Genomic DNA, 18,798 nt, shown 5'->3' with positions numbered 1-18,798 from the left:
ACACACACACACACACACACACACACACAAACACACACAATGCACAATGCTTCTGCTGACCCCAAAGGGAAGTGAATCTTCTAGCTTTTAAGTTTTCTCTCAGTGAGTTGTGATGATGGAACGGAGCCATACGTTTCCTGGACGTCGTCCCTATTCCGTCCTGCATCGTAAATGTTTTTTAAAGTAGCAAAGCTGTTTCACTGATGCAATAAAGATGTTCTGGCATATGGAGGCATGCCAAACCTTTCCTTTTCTTCGATCGGTGGAGCCGACTACAACAGGGAACACTTGGTTTGGATATAGTAGGTGGCAGAGGCAGGTCTATTGTTGGGACCATTTTAAGTTTACAAAAGTGAAAAGCTGCTCGTGAAGTTGTACTTTAACAGCAGCGCTTTGAGTTGAATGTTAACGACAGCATGCTAACACGCTCATAGTGACAACGATAACAGACTGAAACACCTGCTGATGAAGGTGTGTTGCTAGCTATGCGTACTATTTTAGTTTGCTAAATAGTTTTAAACATAGCATAGCCCAATGTAACTGAGGCTGATGGGGATGCATTTCATAAACCAAGGCATTAGACAAATTTACATTTTGTCCAGATGATGCTACTAGATGAAACATTAGGTATCATCAAAGTTAGACAGTAAATCTTGAGGATGACGTGAATTTGTGCACAATATTTAATGGCAATCTAATAGTTTTTGAAACATTTACTGAAACCACAAACGACTCAATAACAAAATCAGAAGACCACTAAAGTCAGCAGGATTCATCTTTTGGGCACCTTGGCTGTCTCTACCTAATGTTATGGGTGTCTGTCCAATACTTGTTTACTGACATCTAAAAAGTGAAACATATTCACACACAGGGCTATGAAACCTTAGCTCATCTAATTATATCCTGTCCTTTGCCACACAATGTGTAACATATGTTATAATGGTTAGAGAAGGTTTTCTGTACATGACAGTCACACAAATACAGTTTTGCTACCTGCTTTAGAATTTGTATGGCTCCATTTCACTAATTAAGCTATATTATTTTATGTTTCGCAAGATCTTAATATTTTTGGGGCGTAATTGCAGCCCAAACGAATTCATTCAGACCTTTATCCTTCACATGTACCGAAGAGGAGCCTCGCACTTCGAGACTTGACAATACTCCTGAGGACTTGTCAAGTGCTTGAAGCAAGGTGCATAGAATATTCTGCCGATTGAACATTTATTGGCGGCTAACTGTACACTTCAAAGCAAATGCTGCTTTCGCTTTCTCCGAGTTCTGATTAGTCAGTTTGTCTTCTGCTTTATCAGCCATCTTGTCAGTTAGCACTACCCTCCTAATGACTGCTGTCAGTCAGGGATGTAACTGTCAAACCATGTCAACGGCTGCACTTCCCCCTCTCATGATTGGATAATGAGCTGTGTACATCAACACATTTGGCCGTTTTCAGAGCAAATGTCGGCAGAAGGTAGAAGCTCAGAAAACATGTGTGTCATCATGCAATGTGCAAAAATGTCCAAAGAGACTTCTGTCTGACGAGAGGAATGAGGTCGCTGCTGAAACAGAAGGGAGGGTTGACCAAAGGACAGCGAGACGGCAGCAACATGCAGTCCTCCTCTGCAGGAGGGGAGGAGAGGAGGAGGAGGGGGATGGGTGGGGAGGAAGGTGAAGATGTCTTCAGATGTGGCAGTTGTGATGAAAAGAGAGGCGAACGACTGAAGACAAGAGGTGGAGAAGAGAGGAAGAGAAGAGAGGTACTGGAGCAGTGTGCATTATTCATCCCTGCTGACACATCAAAATCTCTGATTCATCTGGAGAAGGGCATCAGTCAAGTCACAGCGTATCTCTTAGCCTTCACTCATATGCTCGCACAGAAACACAGACACATGGTAAACACACACACACACATAATTACGAATGACCTCTTGATTGAAAAAAAAAAGGATAATTAAGGGTCTGGATCACTGGAGAGATTCTAAAAAAAAAAACCACTACGGTGCATCGCTGCATAAGCAGGCTACAATACATCTTCCACCAGGTATAGTGGATTTCTAACACTTGTTTATGTAAATATAAATTACTTATTTACTCATTGTTTATGCAATTAACATAGATAATTAGGAGAACATAGGTAACTTTTACATTTATCTATTGCATATCTTTTATTATTATTTTTATAAAGTTGCAGTTTTTTGGTATGAAAAGACTGTTTTGGTAATTGCAAGAATAATGGCAATATGTGTATTCAATAGAATGATAATTGACTCATCATCAGTTAATTAGCATCAAGGTCATATGATCATGTGGTGTTACATTTTTACAGAACTATATTATCAATTTCAAACAAATAGTAAACGTAATTCTTGTGCAAATGTTTGTCAAATTCAATGAATATCTCTCGATGCCCACAAATATCATCTTTCATCAGATGTGATGATTAATTCCATATGTGGAACAATGTGTCATACAGTATGTGATTGCTGCTAACTGACTGGTGTGTTGCATGTGACTACTATACATGACTTCTCAATAACCTAATTGGCTGGTCATTATGGTTGAGATCAATATCAAAATATCATGGGAGTCTCTTTTTCAAAACCAGTACACATCGTTAGTGTTAATGTATATAAAATCTCACAGAATGGGATCAAATTTATGTTTAGTGTAATGCAATTTGGAGTACATTACATCACTCAAAACTCTTAGAGAACTTGACTACCTCGCTTTAACAATTATGCAGAATATCTGCCCAGAAATCTTATTTAGTCACCACAATTTTGTAAAACAAATGTGAGTGGGGCGATCGTATCACAATATGAAATGCTGACTTAATGCTCAGTTATACTAGAGATAATGTATCTCAAGAAACTCCCTGGTTCAACAAAGGTTAAATTAAGACATAAAAAAACACAATTTTATTATTCATCCCGGAGGAGGGATCTCTTCTCTTTTGGTCTTTTTTTTTCCCATTCATGGTCTGTTTTTCTTATCTGAATCAGGGCTCTGCTAGACGAAGGGTGTTATGCTGTTGACTTTATAATCAGAAAAAAATAATAATTTGGGGACTAATGGGGTTAAATATGATTTTCTATAAATCTTGCATATCAATAGATATATATTCTAATAATGTAAAAGTATTGTTCTCATTATTGGTCAAATAATTGCAACGATGTTGCCCAGCCCTGTGGGCTTCATTTTGCATGCTGTATGCAGTGGTTTCAGCAAGCTTCGAATAAACAAGAAGAGAAGCGGAGCCGACAAAAGCTCACTTTTTGGATGGCTTTGAAAAGGTCAATTAATATCAATGCCGAGACAACAACAAAGTTTCTGTCTGCTTGTAATACAGGTGGCTACGCTCACAGCATCAAAGTTGCATGCCTTGATGTTTTCCTTCCTTCCAGCTGACTGGTGCAAAGCAAAGCAAATGGTGAGTTTACACAGAGATTCTGACAAAAAGCCAGGACGGGCACAACATGTAGCAAAAAGGGGAAAAAAAAAAAAAAGAGCGCTGTTAGGGTAATGCTGCTGCGAGAAACTGGGAATAAGACTTCAATGAGGCTTTTGACGTGAAACCAAAGCTGCTCCACTGGGAGCACATGTCATCCGGCATATTGAAGTCTGGATGGATCTCGCAGTGGTGTATATTTGGAGGGACCATTGAGGCCTATAGTTGAACCCTGTGAAATGATATTTAAAGAGTACATGCCATCACTGATTTCATAAGCTACTGCCCCTAACAGTGCCTAGATGGATACCTGTGGGGCCCGGCATCCCTCGACTCTTGGAAGAGAATATATGATCTGCTTCCAGCGGACACAGAGAGGAAATTTGCCAGTTCAATTATTCTGCTCCCACATGACTCTTCCCTTTCAAAACAATGCAAATATCTAGATCTCTGGTCCTCTCATAGAGGTGGAGCACCTTGTGTATTCTTCTTAGAAAATGATTGAAGCTGGAAAGGGGGAGGGGGGGGGATCGGGCCATCTACTAAAGAGAGGAACCCATGCGTAAAAATGACTGATTAAAATAATTAGGGATGTGGAAATGGTCTGGAACAATAACCAGCAAACGCACGGTGCCCGGGGGAAAATTTCCCATCTGTGGGTGAAGAGGAAGACCTTCCTCGGATTAACCACGGCACTGCAATTTTCCAGTTTACAGAGGCCACACAGCGGAAATACAGAAAACCTAAACAGGCATCTGGAGTTCACATGATTAAATCCCAAACAAGCAATAGCCCTCGGAAAATGTGTCAGAATGAATCGATGTATCATTAAATTACACTCTTCCTGTACGCGTGAGTGGCTCTGTTAACAGCAAATCCTTCTGCGTATAATTGTAGACATACGAGAGGTCTATGGACTAAAAACACTGCCTATACTGTGTGTGCAGATGGGCTTGTTTAAAAATAATGCCTGAGAGTAGCAGATGCAGCAGCCACTCTATTGTCTAGAAAACAGTACTAAATAAGTCCATCCGCTTTGCCACCTGGTCCCTTATTCCATACCAAAAAAAAAAAAATCATTCTAATATTAGTATAATGGCCCATATGGATTCCTAATGTGTCTGTGATTGCCTCCTCAAAAGTGTTGAGTGACATTATCATAATGGGATTTTCACTTTTCTGTGGCATTACTGAAATATTTATGCAAAGGTAACTGGACTTAGACTTTAATGACTCCTCTTCTTTCTTTTCTTTTTTAAATGTCTGTCTCAAATCTATAGGATGCATGTTTTATTTTTCATAATTTTGTTGAACAATGTTAGTGTCTATATATATATATTATTTTTTAGACATGATCTGACTCAAAATCAGACCCATACCTAGAAAGGGGTTAAAAAGCCACTTTCAATGAGAGTGGATGAGGAACAAAGGCTGTGCCAGTCTGCCCGGGTCCCTCATGCTGCCCAGCCAACAATAAGGAGGGGATGAAGGGGGACGCGCACTCACAGCATAATGCCAACCAGCCTGATCTGCACAACCCCGCGGTCTGCTTTTCACCTACACGTTTGGGACAAAGTCTCAAGTGATGCTGTAATGACAGCGAAATAACGCGGAGGAGACTCCCGGCCCCGGAGAAAGACTGAAATTTCACCGCGGCTGGGATCTACCACCTCGTTAGTTTCCGAGCGCTACACGACAAGTGAAAATGACCAGTCTGGGTGGGGTGCACGGCTGCAAACGTGAACTGTGAAAAACCCCCAATAATATTGGTTATTGGTTTACCTTGGTAGGAAGTGCTCCGTCTTCTTTACTGTATGGTAGATTCATGTGGGTGGCTTTGCAGCTGGAAGCTTCCTTGGAAACAGCAAGGATAAATGTAATCCAGTGGCAGCAGAGCTCCACTCAAAGGAAGGTCTGCCTTTGTGGAGGATGCATGCACGCATCGCCGGCGTTTCCCCCAACGTCCAGGCTGTCGACCGAAGCTCTTGGGGCGGAGCGGGTCACGGCTGCTCCTCAGCCCTTTTGTCGGGAGAGCATTTCTCGTCGGGCGGCCTCAGCTACTGCTGGTTGATGTCATTGATACTCCCTGTCTTCTTCCTTAATGCCCTCCTCCTTCCCTCCCCCTCCCCGCTCTATCTCTATCTCTTCCTCTCCCACTCTCTCTCTATCAGGCATACACCGGAGCTCTCCCCCTCCCCCCTACACATGACGTGATGCAGGCAAGATCTCCAATAGCAACCGTATCCCCCATCACCCCTATTACCCCCATTACCACTCCACATCCACCCCACCTCCTCCAAGCTCTCGCTGGACCGCTGACTGGTGCAAAAGAGGTGGCTGGTGCTGAGGTAGGGCGGTGTTGTGTATTGGTGACTGATTCCCCCCCACTGTATTCCCCAAGGGCTAAAAAGAAGATAAGCACCTTGAAACCCTGTAGATCCCTATAATATAGTGTCTAATTATAGCTGTTGGCATGAATACAGAGTCAGAGTCACATATCAGCTACCACAGAGCAGAACTCCCACACTAAATTATAGCCGGACTCTCTAAAATAGTAGGCTACTGTCAAACACAACTCATGGTGGGATATTATGGAAATAATGCCACGTGGGGTAAATAATGCAATAATATCTGAGGACAATAGAGGCCAGGACTTAATATAACTTTACTGTTTATTGTCCGGGAGATGCACTTAGTGACCAGTTTATTAAGTACACTTAGTTAAAACAAATGCAGTCTAGCTCTGCAATAAATTCATTACGTTTATAATGTTCAGTTTATGTTGAAGCAGTTGATTTAACTACATAGTTATTTTGGGCGTTATTTTGCAGTAGATCTGTTGAAATGTGCTCTATTATACAAAAGGTGTTTATATATTTTGTCCCCTCCATTTATATCAATTAGGGTGGACTAATTTACATAAATAAATCAATAATCTTTCAACGAGGTAAACTGAAGGTGCTGTCCCAAATGTACTTTTATCTTGGTTGTCTCCTGCTGCATAATGTGGACCAAACATTTTGTCTGGATTTGTTTGTATCATATTGGCAAAAGATCAAAGTAGCAATGAATATATATGGATATATTGCTTTGTCATCAGTAAACCCTTACTAAAATTATAGCAATGGATGTTGACTGCAACAACAAAAACATCATGATACATGTCTGCCAAATTCTCCAACAAAGGACAACTGTACTGTAATTTCCAGTAAAATAAGTCCCACCACTACCATACAGTATGGACAACAATGAGAATGTGTCCATATATGTGTGGCCTTTTAACCGTTTATGTACAATATGTCATTATAAGATCTTACTCTGGTAATGTTGTTCACATCTAGCAATACTTTGCTTACAAACATCAATAAAAATAATTAAAAAAAAGAAGTAAAAATGGTAACAAAGCCCTATTCTTTTGATCTTAAACGACGCCAAAAGACTAAAACTGGTCTTTGTTTTTGATATTTGATCCTATTTAGGTCACACAACATGACAAAAAGAAAAAAAAACGGTGAAGGAAAAAAACCGCCACGAGGGCAGATTCTGAGGTGTTGGAGTATGGTGTTGGAGGCTGGCATGACACCTCAGGACTACAGGACTACATGAAGGAGGCTTTATTCTAACCTTTTCGCTGACCCCCAAGCAATACTTTGCAAAAAGGCTCTGCATCAGCAACTCTGCCTCCGACATTTTTTTTTCATCTTACACTACAAATACACAGTCATCCCTGAATACTTTGGTAAAAGTTATTATCAGAATCTTATTCTAAGAGACAGAAAAATAAACCTACCACCACCATTTCTGAGATAGTTTTTGAGCATTTCAAATGGTCTTATGGGGACAAAGGCTTCCACTCTGACTGATTTTCTATGTTGCTAGTGACATCTAGTGGGAGGTTCCTGCTATGTGATGTTGCATATACTTGAGCTTGAGTGTGAGAACAAAAGGTTTATGAATCATTGTTTAGTTATGTCAGTATTTCTGTGGCAAGTCTCTTTCATTGGCCGAATTGACTTAATGAAAGTATAGATTATTCTGGAAGAAAAGTATGAATTGAGGGGGTTGTACTTCATAATATATCCACTTCTTTGTCTATATGTAATAGCCTATAGCAGACAAGTTCTCTTTTATTTATTCCAACATTAACAGTTGTTGCTTCCTTTGATCTCTTTATATAAAGGAGGCCTACTTCCTCTGCTATTGTGTTATCTAAATACCATAATTTAATCACCCTTTTTCAGAGCGGTCAGATGTCAAGTTAGTCACATGAGACCTCTTAGATTACGTATAGGAAGTTGAACCACCATTTACCAGCTGGAGTTTCTCAGTTAACTCTGCCGACATGACACCTGTTCCCACTCACATTAACATAACAAATTAGCGGATAGTCAAGACTTTTGGTTGAGCTTCCAGTAATGCGGATCTAATATTGTGTCTGTTTCCTGTCAGAATAAAGCAGTCTCTGTTGTCTGTGTGCTGTCTCTGCCAGTCACCATGCGACCTGCCTGACTGTATAGCATTACAGTATTCCCATTTTCAGAGTTGAAGCTAGGGCAAAAGATCCCTAAAATTAGCAGGGTAAGTGCCCTGTGTCTACCACTGCCCTGCAGCAGTGACGTTAATTGCACTCTATTTATACTTTGTGACTGCAGGACTCCGAAAGATCAAGTTTCTGTTATGCTTTATTTCAGTGTCCTCGAGTTTATGTGAGTAGTGGAAAGCCTGTGTTTGGTATAAAGAGCTGAAATGACATGAATGATAAGCCACGGATTATTCTTTAATAACGTGCACTCAAAAATAAATTGTGCTCCACTATCTAAATAAGATAACTTCATGGGCTGGTCTGTCATGATGAGATGGTAGGGCTTTTTATGTCCCATTACTGCAACTATTTCAATCCGTCTAAATATGTGTAATGATGCTCTTAATGCAAATGCTGCAATTGTAAGCAAACAGCACTCAAACTGAAGAACTATAGTGAGATATCAGAGCACAGAAAGAGAGATTAATATTCAATTCTCGAGCTTAGTTTCCAAATTAAAAATTTTGCACATTTAGAAAAGAGACATAAAAACTGAGATTATTCACACACGCACAAGCACACACATTCTGTTGCGATACTGAATTTTATTCACGTATCTCCAACACACTTTTGTTCTCGAGTTATCATCAGTTAAACGAATCAGTTGAGAAAGAGAAAGGCAGCGACAGTTCAGAGCCTGAATGTAAGGCGTCTGTGGATTCATAGAGCCTCTCGGTGTGCATTCAACTTGGTGGTGCTTAGCACAGACAGACAAATTAAACATTCATGATAACGCAAGATAAACAAAAGAGAGACTAGTAAATATAAGACTAAGATGCAGGAACGGCCTGAGAGCCATCTGTTCCATACCTGCGAACTGCATCTGAATTTAAAGGGAAAATTCACTCCAAAACAGAACTGACACATGATCGTGGACATAAATTTGCGACTTATTCATGGACACTGGTGTCACATTGCCAGACCTATCTCTACCGCATTGTGCCGGCACTGGAGAACAGTCTCGCTGCACCCATATATCATTCTAGTAAAGGGGGGGGGGGGGGGGGGGAAACCCTGTTTTGGCTTATTTTTATTTCTTTAAACCACTCACAATCGTCTGTGGAGGCGTTAAGCCCAGAATGCAGCGATGGCACCCTTGCAAAATAGTGTAAGAGGGAACTTGCTTTGGTGGAATATTTGCACATGGGGAGGCGGAGCCCTGCATTAAAATGACTAAATCCCTGCAAAACACCAAAAAGAACCAAGCCTTATTGCATGACCGAAATCTTTGCCAGAGGTTGTTTTTTTTTCCTTCTGCGATAGGGATTTTGAAAACAGTTACACACAGATGGTGGAAAAGGAGGAGAATGTCACCTGAAAAAGTCGGCCGTGGCAGGCTTATACCCACTACAACGTCTACATCCAGTGAGTCAGACTACGTGGACACAAACAACAGGACCAAAGCTCATGTTGTTTTCCCCACCAAACATTCGAGGCTGCTTCTTTGACCTCAAACTGAATATCTTCGTTGTTGCTGTCATTTCCCAGGGGAGAGGGATGTAGGCACACTTTGGGTTTCAGTTTGAAATTCTTCATTCAGATGTCGGCAGAAATTCAGGCAGACAATCTTAGTTCTTAAATTCAAAAGATGCCACTTTGAGGTCGATGAAGCAGCCCCAGTCCTTTTGAGTATTTATCACTTTAAGATAAGCAGAGTACAACTGAAGAATAACGTCGTGGAAAATCCATTTATGCAGTGAATTCTTTGCTAGAAAACTTTGCCTGTGATCGCAATAATATTAACTGCATAGGTTATAAATGTTTTGTATGGAGACTGGAGAGTGTTAGCCAAACAATGGTACCTGCCTGTTTTACTTAGCCAAAGAGATACTGCTCATCCTCAGTCTCATGAAAGTCTTTCAAGTAATGGCTCAGCAGGCTCTGCATATTAAGCAACTTGATTCACTGATCTTCTGGAAGTGGGAGTTTCATGTCCCTGCTTTATGTTATTTCTCCTGCTTACAATTAGGCAGGTAAGTTAACGGCTTTTTTGCTTTGCCACCAGTTTATCGTCTGCAACATAACATTTGGCACAGTGATTTCAACACCTTCCATCAAAGAAACATAACAGATGGTATACGTGAACAAGTGGAAACCAGGCAAAAAAAACAAAAAAAAAAACTTCCAACAAGTGGCTGAGTTTGTTCAAATGTTTCCTTTCTAAATGACTTTGCAAAACAACAACAACAACAACAACTGAGCTACCATATTCACACGTCTTTTTCATGCATGTTATCCGCTACTTTGATCAGATGCTTTGTAGCAAAAGTACGAAAACCCATCTCTCGTACAGTTCAGCCACCAGCAAACCCACACAAGCACCATCATACTGTAACTCTGCTTTTTAGACAGAGTTTTAAAGCCGCATTAAAGCCCACGTGAAGTTAAAGTTTCACCCAGCATTAACTGGCAATAGAAACCAACAATCACTTGAAAAGTCCATGTGACTTAAGGTTAAGAATGAAGCGATGAATGGACAGATCTCGGGCGGAGACTGGAGCCCGGAGGCTGGATGCTTATTGCTATGGTTTGGTCTGACACAGGGTTGGCGAAGTGAGTGGAGCGAAGGTTGAAAGGAGACAAAGATGAGGAGAATGGCAAAGAGAGAAAGTCTGTAGCGGGTCAGTGAAGAGCGAGGAGAACAGGAAGAGCAGTGCATGGGGTGCCTCTTCAGGGAACAGCAGTGGAAGTCAGTGGAGCTCAATGAAAGCCTCCATCTCCTCAGAGATGAGTCCCCTGTAGGGCAGTCTGTGCTTTTCGATCGCACGTGCTGCCAGGCACTGAAGGGTGACGTAGTTCAGCGGGTAGAGGGCCGGGTGCCCGCTGCTGTGCTCATCCAACAGCTCGTAGGCCGTCTTCCTCTGTGCGTTTGTGGCGTCAAAGTGAGCCCCGGCCTTCATAAGCAGTGCCATAATCTCCGAACAGCCATTGTTAGCAGCGATGTGCAGCGGCGTGTTGTTCTCACTGTCACGCGAGTCGACGTCTGCGCCGCACTCTAGGAGCAGCGCCGCCACCGCCTGGGAGGGGAAGCGGCCGACCGGGGTAGCGGCCAACAGATGTGGTTTCCTTGTCTACAGCCATGTGGAGAGGAGTGAAGCCGCTCCGACCTCGGGGGTTCAGCTTCAGCAGGCGGTACACCGTGTGCTTCTTCTGGTGCTCCTGCTCTGGGCTGCATTCAAGCTTCTCCAGTAGAAAGATGAGGTGGAGGATGATGGAGAGGGCCTTGGTGAACTGAGGAGCTTCTGGAGGATTATCCCTCTGCGCCACAGCTCTCTCCACCTCCCTCACGCTTTTTCCCAGCACGGTCATCAGATCATGGAAGTTGATGCGTGTTGACAGGGTACCTTTGGCCCGGTCTTGAAGAACAAAAGAGAAGAGCTCTGCAAAGGACAGGAAGCTGGAGGCTGTCATGGGACTGAGAGGGTCTAAGTTGCTTTGCTGCATGTCCAGTGCGTATTTCCACAGACTGATGCAGCGTTCAAAGTTGCCCGAGTCGGCGTACACAGCTCCCCTGTAGCGGATGTAATAAGAGGTGTCTGGGTGGGACGGCCCCAGGATGCGCTCACGGACCAACAAGGCCTGCATCCTCATTTCATCAGGGTCTGTGATCAAAGCTTCGAGTTCCTCCGCGGTGCTCACCTCCTGTGCACAGCCATAGGCGGGAATTGGGGGACCGGGTGGAGGCTTGGCCAGGGATCCAGCTTTGTCCCCCGGCTGCCTCAGCTCCATGGCTCTCCTCCAGTACCTCATCGCCCCCAACAGATCACGCTTTTTGTCCACAAAAGTAGCCCCAAGGAGTTCGAGCGCGTCGATGCGTTCCTCCCTGGAGGTGCGGGGCTGGTGGGCGAGATACTCCACGATGTTGGTGTGACCGGTTACACTTGCAGCCAGGAGAGGGGTCATCCCATATCCGTCTCTCTCCATGCAGGCGCTGCACTTCAGCAGCATCTTCATGATGTCCAGACTGCCTGACTCGGCACAGTCGTGGAGGGCGGTGTTTCCTTTCACACTTTTGCGATTAACATCAGCGCCACGGTCCAGGAGGAACTTGGCTATCTCCTTGTGGCCCTTGTAGCAGGAGATCATGAGGCAGGTGTGACCGTGGCGGTTGGCGACCTCCATGTCGGCTCTGTGCTCCACCAGGTAGCGGACGATCTCCAGGTGGCCGTCAAAGCAGGCGGCTCGGAGCGGCGTTGAGTTAGTAAGTGTCGCGTTGTTCACCGAGGCACCGTGTTTCAGCAGCGTCTTCACCACGGGGAGGTGACCGGCTGCCGAAGCCGCCCACAGCGGCGGAGCCCCCTCGATGGTCTCGCCGTCAAAGTTGACCGACCCCCCGAGTTCAACATTTGCTTTACAATGTTCTAGGAGGTAATCCACAACCTCCAAGTGTCCGTATCGAGAGGCTATCAACAGAGAGGTGCCTCCCTGGGTCTTCTCCTCGGCTAAAGCCTCCAGCTCCTCGGGAGTTTTGTTGCTCAGCAACTTCTGGATAAGTTTCAGCTTACCATCTCTGGCCGCGTTGAAAACCGCCGTGGTTACATCCATTTTACAGGCTCTGAGCTGCCGCGCTGTGCACCAACCCCATAACCACTCGTTTATGGAAAAACTGTCGAGTCTGATTTTAAATAGCGGGGGACATGAATCTTAGTTTGGACTCGGTTTCTAGCGCACATCTTTCTGCCATTTTGAGGGTGCTGTCAAGATGGCGTTTGTGTTGTTTGACAGGTCTATGTTTACGATTGCAGTAAGGCATTGTGGGTAATGTAGTTCTGATGGAATCTCCAGTGACAAGAATAGGCGGCCCTTTATTGACGATAAACTTCTTTTCCCGTGATGCGTGTGATTTAAAAGGCCTACCAGCTGATAGGTTCGTTTGTTATGGTTGGTCAGACCAACAAAGCGCACTGTCTCCGACAGACAGTGCCAGCTGATGCCCGGCTCACAAACCAAATACACCCTCAAGAAACAGTGTTAAATGGTAAATTGAGTCAAAACACCGTGGATACGTGAAAAGTGGGCTTTACAAATCAAGTACATCTACAAATAATATCACTGACATATCGTAGTGTAGTTTTTCATTTGCAGCTATATTCATCCCCTACAATGTACCGTTTGTTTTTACGTTTTCTTTAATATATCTTTAAATTGCTTGTATTTCTGTTGCTTTTTGTGTGTTCCATGACAAACAATTAGACAATCTAAATCATAAACATGTATATAAAGAAAGGGGAAGTCCAATATATATCCTTATCAGTGGCTATTCTTTCAACCCTACAATAATGCAGGCCTCCTTAAAAATGAATGCACATGTATGTATTTGTACATCATATTTCATTGACTATATTTAGAGTTGTGTAATCCAAAACAGGCCTCTGAACATATTCTTTTTGACAGAGACAGACAGATAGATAGATAGATAGATAGATAGATAGATAGATAGATAGATAGATAGATAGATAGATAGATAGATAGATAGATAGATAGATAGATGCTAATTAGTAATTAGCTGCCCTTGGTGGTACTGTACAATTCTTGCTACCAGTATCACCCACATAATAATATCTTTAGAGTCCTACTATATAAATATACAGGAAAACAGTAGCTATGTGGAATTAAGCTGGAAACTCTACATGACTGATCTGATCCGCCCTGAGGAGATCACATTACTCTGTCCTCCGGCACAAGGATTGACATGAATACTGACATCCATAAAGCTGTACATGACCTTCTGTACTGCTCCACAATATGAAAAGTCATGATATCAGCTTCATATCTACTTTTATATGCATAAATTCAGTGTGGCATGGAGAATAGCTGTTGATGAGAGTCTAACAGTGAAGGATTAGAATATCTTATAAATTCAGAATCACAAAGATTCAAATTCTTCCTATATGAAGTAAAATATGGAGTGGAAATAAAACACCTTTGGAAAAATTTACATTTTGTGTAATGCTCTCTTCATACACATAAATAAAAACTGCTGAAACATTGCATATAAAATATCACATTAAGGTCAAAGGATTGAATGACAAAGCACAACTGTTGCTAAAGGCCTTAAAAATGTATTTCCAATCTATAATAATGATTATCATGACTAAATATGCAACAAACTTCAAGTTTAGAAACAAAAAAACATTCTTTGGTAATATTTATTAAGGGTTTACACTGAAATCCGAGCCCCTTTTTTTCATCAGGACTGGGTAGACTTGTCACATTTAACTGGGAGTGCTGCAGATGTTCTGCTTAGTTCCACCTTTTAATAATTTATCTGCTAAGTTTTATCACATCAAATAAATAATTCCTTAATTTGTCTTCACCAGTCACATCTGGGAAAATCAGGCTCACAAATGAACGTGTCCCACTATAGGTCCTATTTATAAAGACTGATGTCAGTACTTTATTAATAGAATTGGTCATATATCACCCTTGGGCATTAGTCTGCGACAGTTCTCAAGAATGTTTACATTTTTTAATGAAATCTAACTTCTCTTTCCTTCTCAGGGTCATAGGAGCACTTGTCCTAATGTACACCAGGCAAGAAACATTCAGAGAAGGTCACCATATAATTTAAAAATGCACAAATAAAATGGTTTTGATGTTTCAATTTAAATTATATCTTAGGGGTCACTGGCATGTCATTATGTTATTTCACCAGCAGAGGAGGCATAAATTCCACATTTGGATGACGTTCCATATTAGTGGGACCATACCTATCTGCCGGTAGTGGTGTGGACTATAGTGTGTGCTCTGCATTTTCTCGTGACCAACTCCAAAAGCACAAATACATTTACATATATCAACCCAAGTATTAAACACATAAATGAAGATGTAATCTCACTGTACAGATAAATTATTTCTAGATCAGGACTGTGCATGCCAGCATTTGAGCCCTGATTCTACCTCCTGCCATCCTTAATAACTACTTGAAACTCACCCTCTGGTGAGCCTGAAACATGCTCTTAAAATTGAATAGGGAGTTTGAATGCACAGAGACAATATTGCATGCAGAGAAACAGGATTAAAAGCCAAACAAATGACACCCACCCTGCACCTGTCTCAGAGGAGCCAACCTCAGAGTTGTTTGCAAAAATTGAAAGCTTCCAGCACATTTTCTTGATCCTGAGGAATTACAAGAGGACAAAACCACAAGGCTGCACAGTTAAAAAAAAAAAAAAAAAAAAAAAACCCACCAGAATGAGTTTAAGGTTTTTATTCATGAGTTCAAAAGTATACAGTACAGCACTCATATTAATATCACATTCAACACAAAATAGAATTTAATTATTTCAAGTACGCATTGTTGATTTTCACAGTAACATGCAAAGACTCACATGTAATATTACAGCGTTATTAGAAAGATACAGCCCCAACTTAAAATGAGACCATTACTGCAAAACAGCTAGTATGATACTGAGCAACATCACAATACTCATCAGAGAGGGTAACACGTTTTGTAACTCAATAATCGAATACACAAACAAGGACCACAGCTCCACTGTTCACATTATTACTTTACTGGGATGTAACTTGTGATGGATTGCCTTTGTTTGAACTGGTGATGGTAACTTGAGAAAGTAGGAATTCTACAGAGGCCTTGATTTCTCTGTCCACTGCTGTGGGCTGGATAACACAGTGTTCAAGATACAACTCCCTTGTCATCAGTATTCTTTCTCCTGTCCAGTATTCGTCAGACGTGTGAACTGGGTATAGCCAGAGAAGAAGGGGCCCTAAAAATGTGGAGCTGCTTGCTTTCAGTGAAGTCTTGACAGGGGCTCCCTAGAGGTTTGCGAGCAGCTCACTGAGCAGCACCTCCCTTTCTCCGAGGAGCACATCTCTCTTCAGACTGGTTCCTTTGTTCACTACCTTTATCTTCATGGCCAGACTCTTTACCTGAGCCTGGGGCAGTGAATCAAAAAAAAAGTCCTCGTTGAATACTGGATTCTTGCTATTCTTGATGATGGTGCTCCTTTGTTTCTGCTGCTTGCCAGGGTTCAGGTAGAGTGCTATGCAGCAGTTGATGCTCTTTAGGTCCGTCTGCCTGTCATAAAGAGCCTCAGCTGTGAGCACACGCACCCTCAGGCGAGCTGCCTCGGGGTCATAGTGGGTGCTCAGCCTCAGTGTCCCCCGCTTGTGGAGGTTGATGGTGTGCTCGCGATGCAAGAGGTCCGACGCTGCGCCCCCCAAGCCACTGCTTTTACATCCACGGAAGGCGGGAGAGGGAGGGCAGCGCATGCGGCGGCGCTGCATGTTGGGGCTGTTATCTGCTGAGCTGCATTCATCGGTGGAGAGAGAGCTGTGGCGTGCCAGGGAACGCTTGGCACGAGACACCTTGAGGGAGAAAGAAAAAAAAGCAACTGGTAAACACAGAAAGAAACCTCATATTGAATCAAAGGGAAACCCTTATGTAACACATACTGATAATTTTGTATCATAATCTATAAAAACATGTAGGATCTAAGTGCTCACCTTTGCTTGTGTCTCCTGGGTAATGGAGCGAAGAAGAGAGGCAGATCTGGACAGGAGGGGGGAGTTAAAGGGGGATGACTCGGCTGAGGAGCAGGTGTCACTCTCTCCACCACTGAAATAGCGGTAAGGGTTGGGGTCAGACGGGGCCAGCAGAGCCCCCCCTTGGGAGCGCCTCTGGGAGTTTGGGGATGTGAGGGGGCTGGTGGGGTTGCTGTGAAACAGGCTCTCCTTGCGTCGGGTATGAGGTGACTCCACCAGGGTGGAAAAGCCATAGGAGGTCTGAGCCTTGGGGACATATGGCAGAGACATTGCAGTCTGTGACTGGGGGTCAGCATTGGTGTTGACATCAACACGGACTTTGTTCCCAGATCCAGCACCTGGCTCATCAGCACTCTCTATTTGGATGATGTGACGGTTGGCTGACTTCTGCAGATTGCGGGCAAAGAGGCGGGGGCTGCAGGGATTCTTGCTGCTCCGAGCTCTCGGACTCTGACTGCAGATGGCATGGTCAGAGGAAGAGGGTCTCAGGGTGGAGCAGTGCTGAGGTTCTGGGGTTAGAGACTCCTCTGGAGGGCAGCAGATAAGTTTGGGTGGGATGAAGAAATCAGGGATCTTGTCTGGAGTGAGGACATTGGCATAAACAGAGACAGGAATGGCCTCTGTTGTGTGGGGGCTCTGGGATTGTGTCCCACTGCTCTCCACAGAGCTGCGGAGCTTCTCCAGTATCCACATACCCACTCAGAGCCTCAGCACACAGTTTCTCTAAGAACAGAAAAGTGATGTAAGAAGAGACACCACATAGAAGGAAAAGAAACAGAAAAAAAAGAAAAAGAATTACATCTTATTGTTGGAAATTGAAGGGTATTTACTATATAATATTAGTTATAATTTACACCTAAACATTTAAACAAGAAGTACACATTTCTTTCACAATTCAGACGTTAAAAGATCATCTAAGCTTTCCAAATACCTCTTTAATTAAATAAGAAATTACAGCGCAAAAGAGATCAAATAACCTCATCAATTTCATCTAAACAATTTACACGAGCTCTTTTAGTATCCTGCGTTTTCACCTTGTCAAACTACGACTATTTTTTAAATTAAAATGTTAAAAGTATTTTTTTTTTTTTTATTCAATGAAATATTCCAAATAAATGCGCAAAGGCGAGTCTAAATAACTTTTCCCCAAACAAAAGCCATATTAAGTGCCGCTGCATTGCACATCTGTAATCGAATATACCCACTTGTTGGATGTAAAACTCTTTTTCCTTCGAGAAAATTGATCGCCGGCGTGCGCTCGATCTGCAGCGTCTCCAAGCACTCCGTGCGTAAAAGGTGTTTTCCTGTTAGCTGAAGTCCAAGTGTGACCCACAACGCTCGCCAGCGGGAAAAGGCTGCTAGATCAGGCACTCACGCTTTATATGATGGGGTATCTGACTTCTGAGCCAATGAGGAGGTTGTGAAACCTTCCCATGATATTTACCATAAAACTATTCCCTGCGCAGGCACGAGGAGGATAGGTGGAGTGGTGGAGGGGGCGGGGGGCTCATTTAGAAGCTGTTGTTTCATCACCCACAAAGTCTTGCAAATTATGTGGGAGTCCTATCGCACTGCCTCATTGATTTTTAGAGAGAACGTCACTACATTGCCTTTGGCATTCACGTGAGAGCGCTCTTATGTATTGTCATTTCGCACACCATCTATTACCAGGATCTAATACATGCAAACAGACAGACGGGTTAATTGGACTTCATGGTGCTAAACTGATGAGAAAGTGGAGAAACAATATGTTCTTCTCTTACCAACCATCTGAACTCATTTACCAAAGTAAGAAGCTTTTGTTTTTATTAATGGAGGAGTTGACAAAATGATACCATGATAAAGAAACTGCCAGAGAATTTTAATCATATGCAGTAGTGAGTTAAAGTGAGGTGAATTATGTGTCTGTTTACAAAAACAGTCCAACTTGCAGTAACTGGAATGAAGAAAAGACCTCACATTCAGTCAGCTCTAAAGCCCCTACACCTATTCTTAGTTTTTGGATATTTTTTTAAAACCCATAAATCCATGTCCATAAATCTTCCCATCGACATGCTGCTGACTTTGATATACTGCAAGAATATGTCCTACATCGAGTCCTCAGATCAACAGACTCTGTGCTGCTTCTTGCATCCAAAACTCTGACAAAAGTGTGTCAAAGTGAGGTAAAGCTGCCTTCTGAATATTGGATGCAAACAATGGCACAGGTTCCTTGCTGATCTGAAGACATCAAATTAGGTTTTTAAACCCCCACTGAAAACACACA

At 42.7% G+C, this 18,798-nt stretch overlaps 3 protein-coding genes across 3 annotated transcripts in view; all 3 read right to left on the bottom strand.

The window, feature by feature from the left end:
- The window catches only part of LOC138202812 (receptor-type tyrosine-protein phosphatase S-like), a 69,266-nt gene extending 63,708 nt beyond the window's left edge, over positions 1-5,558 (bottom strand). Inside the window, exon 1 of the mRNA XM_069157095.1 lies at positions 5,228-5,558. The gene's annotated coding sequence lies outside the window, so the exon portion shown is untranslated. The remainder of the gene's footprint in view (positions 1-5,227) is intronic.
- Positions 5,559-8,552: 2,994 nt separating this feature from the next.
- Positions 8,553-12,736, bottom strand: LOC138202811 (protein fem-1 homolog A-like). Its single transcript, XM_069157094.1, is given in 2 exon segments — positions 8,553-11,068; positions 11,070-12,736. Coding segments are annotated over 2 exon segments (1,854 nt in total). The 5' UTR covers positions 12,573-12,736; the 3' UTR covers positions 8,553-10,717.
- Positions 12,737-15,222: 2,486 nt separating this feature from the next.
- LOC138203263 (C2 calcium-dependent domain-containing protein 4C-like) lies at positions 15,223-17,986 on the bottom strand. Its single transcript, XM_069158015.1, has 3 exons — positions 17,738-17,986; positions 16,494-17,255; positions 15,223-16,355 (listed from the first exon to the last, which is right to left on the bottom strand). Exons 2-3 carry the CDS (start codon positions 17,223-17,225, stop codon positions 15,804-15,806), a joined length of 1,284 nt encoding a protein of 427 aa, XP_069014116.1. The 5' UTR covers positions 17,226-17,255; positions 17,738-17,986; the 3' UTR covers positions 15,223-15,803.
- Between the last annotated feature and the right edge of the window lie 812 nt (positions 17,987-18,798).

This window comes from Embiotoca jacksoni, unplaced genomic scaffold (genome assembly GCF_022577435.1).
Source record: "Embiotoca jacksoni isolate LCO1_2020_lvr unplaced genomic scaffold, fEmbJac1.0.p SCAF_22, whole genome shotgun sequence".
NCBI classification, from domain to species: Eukaryota; Metazoa; Chordata; class Actinopteri; family Embiotocidae; genus Embiotoca; species Embiotoca jacksoni.
This window is presented reverse-complemented; position numbering and strand designations above follow the sequence as displayed.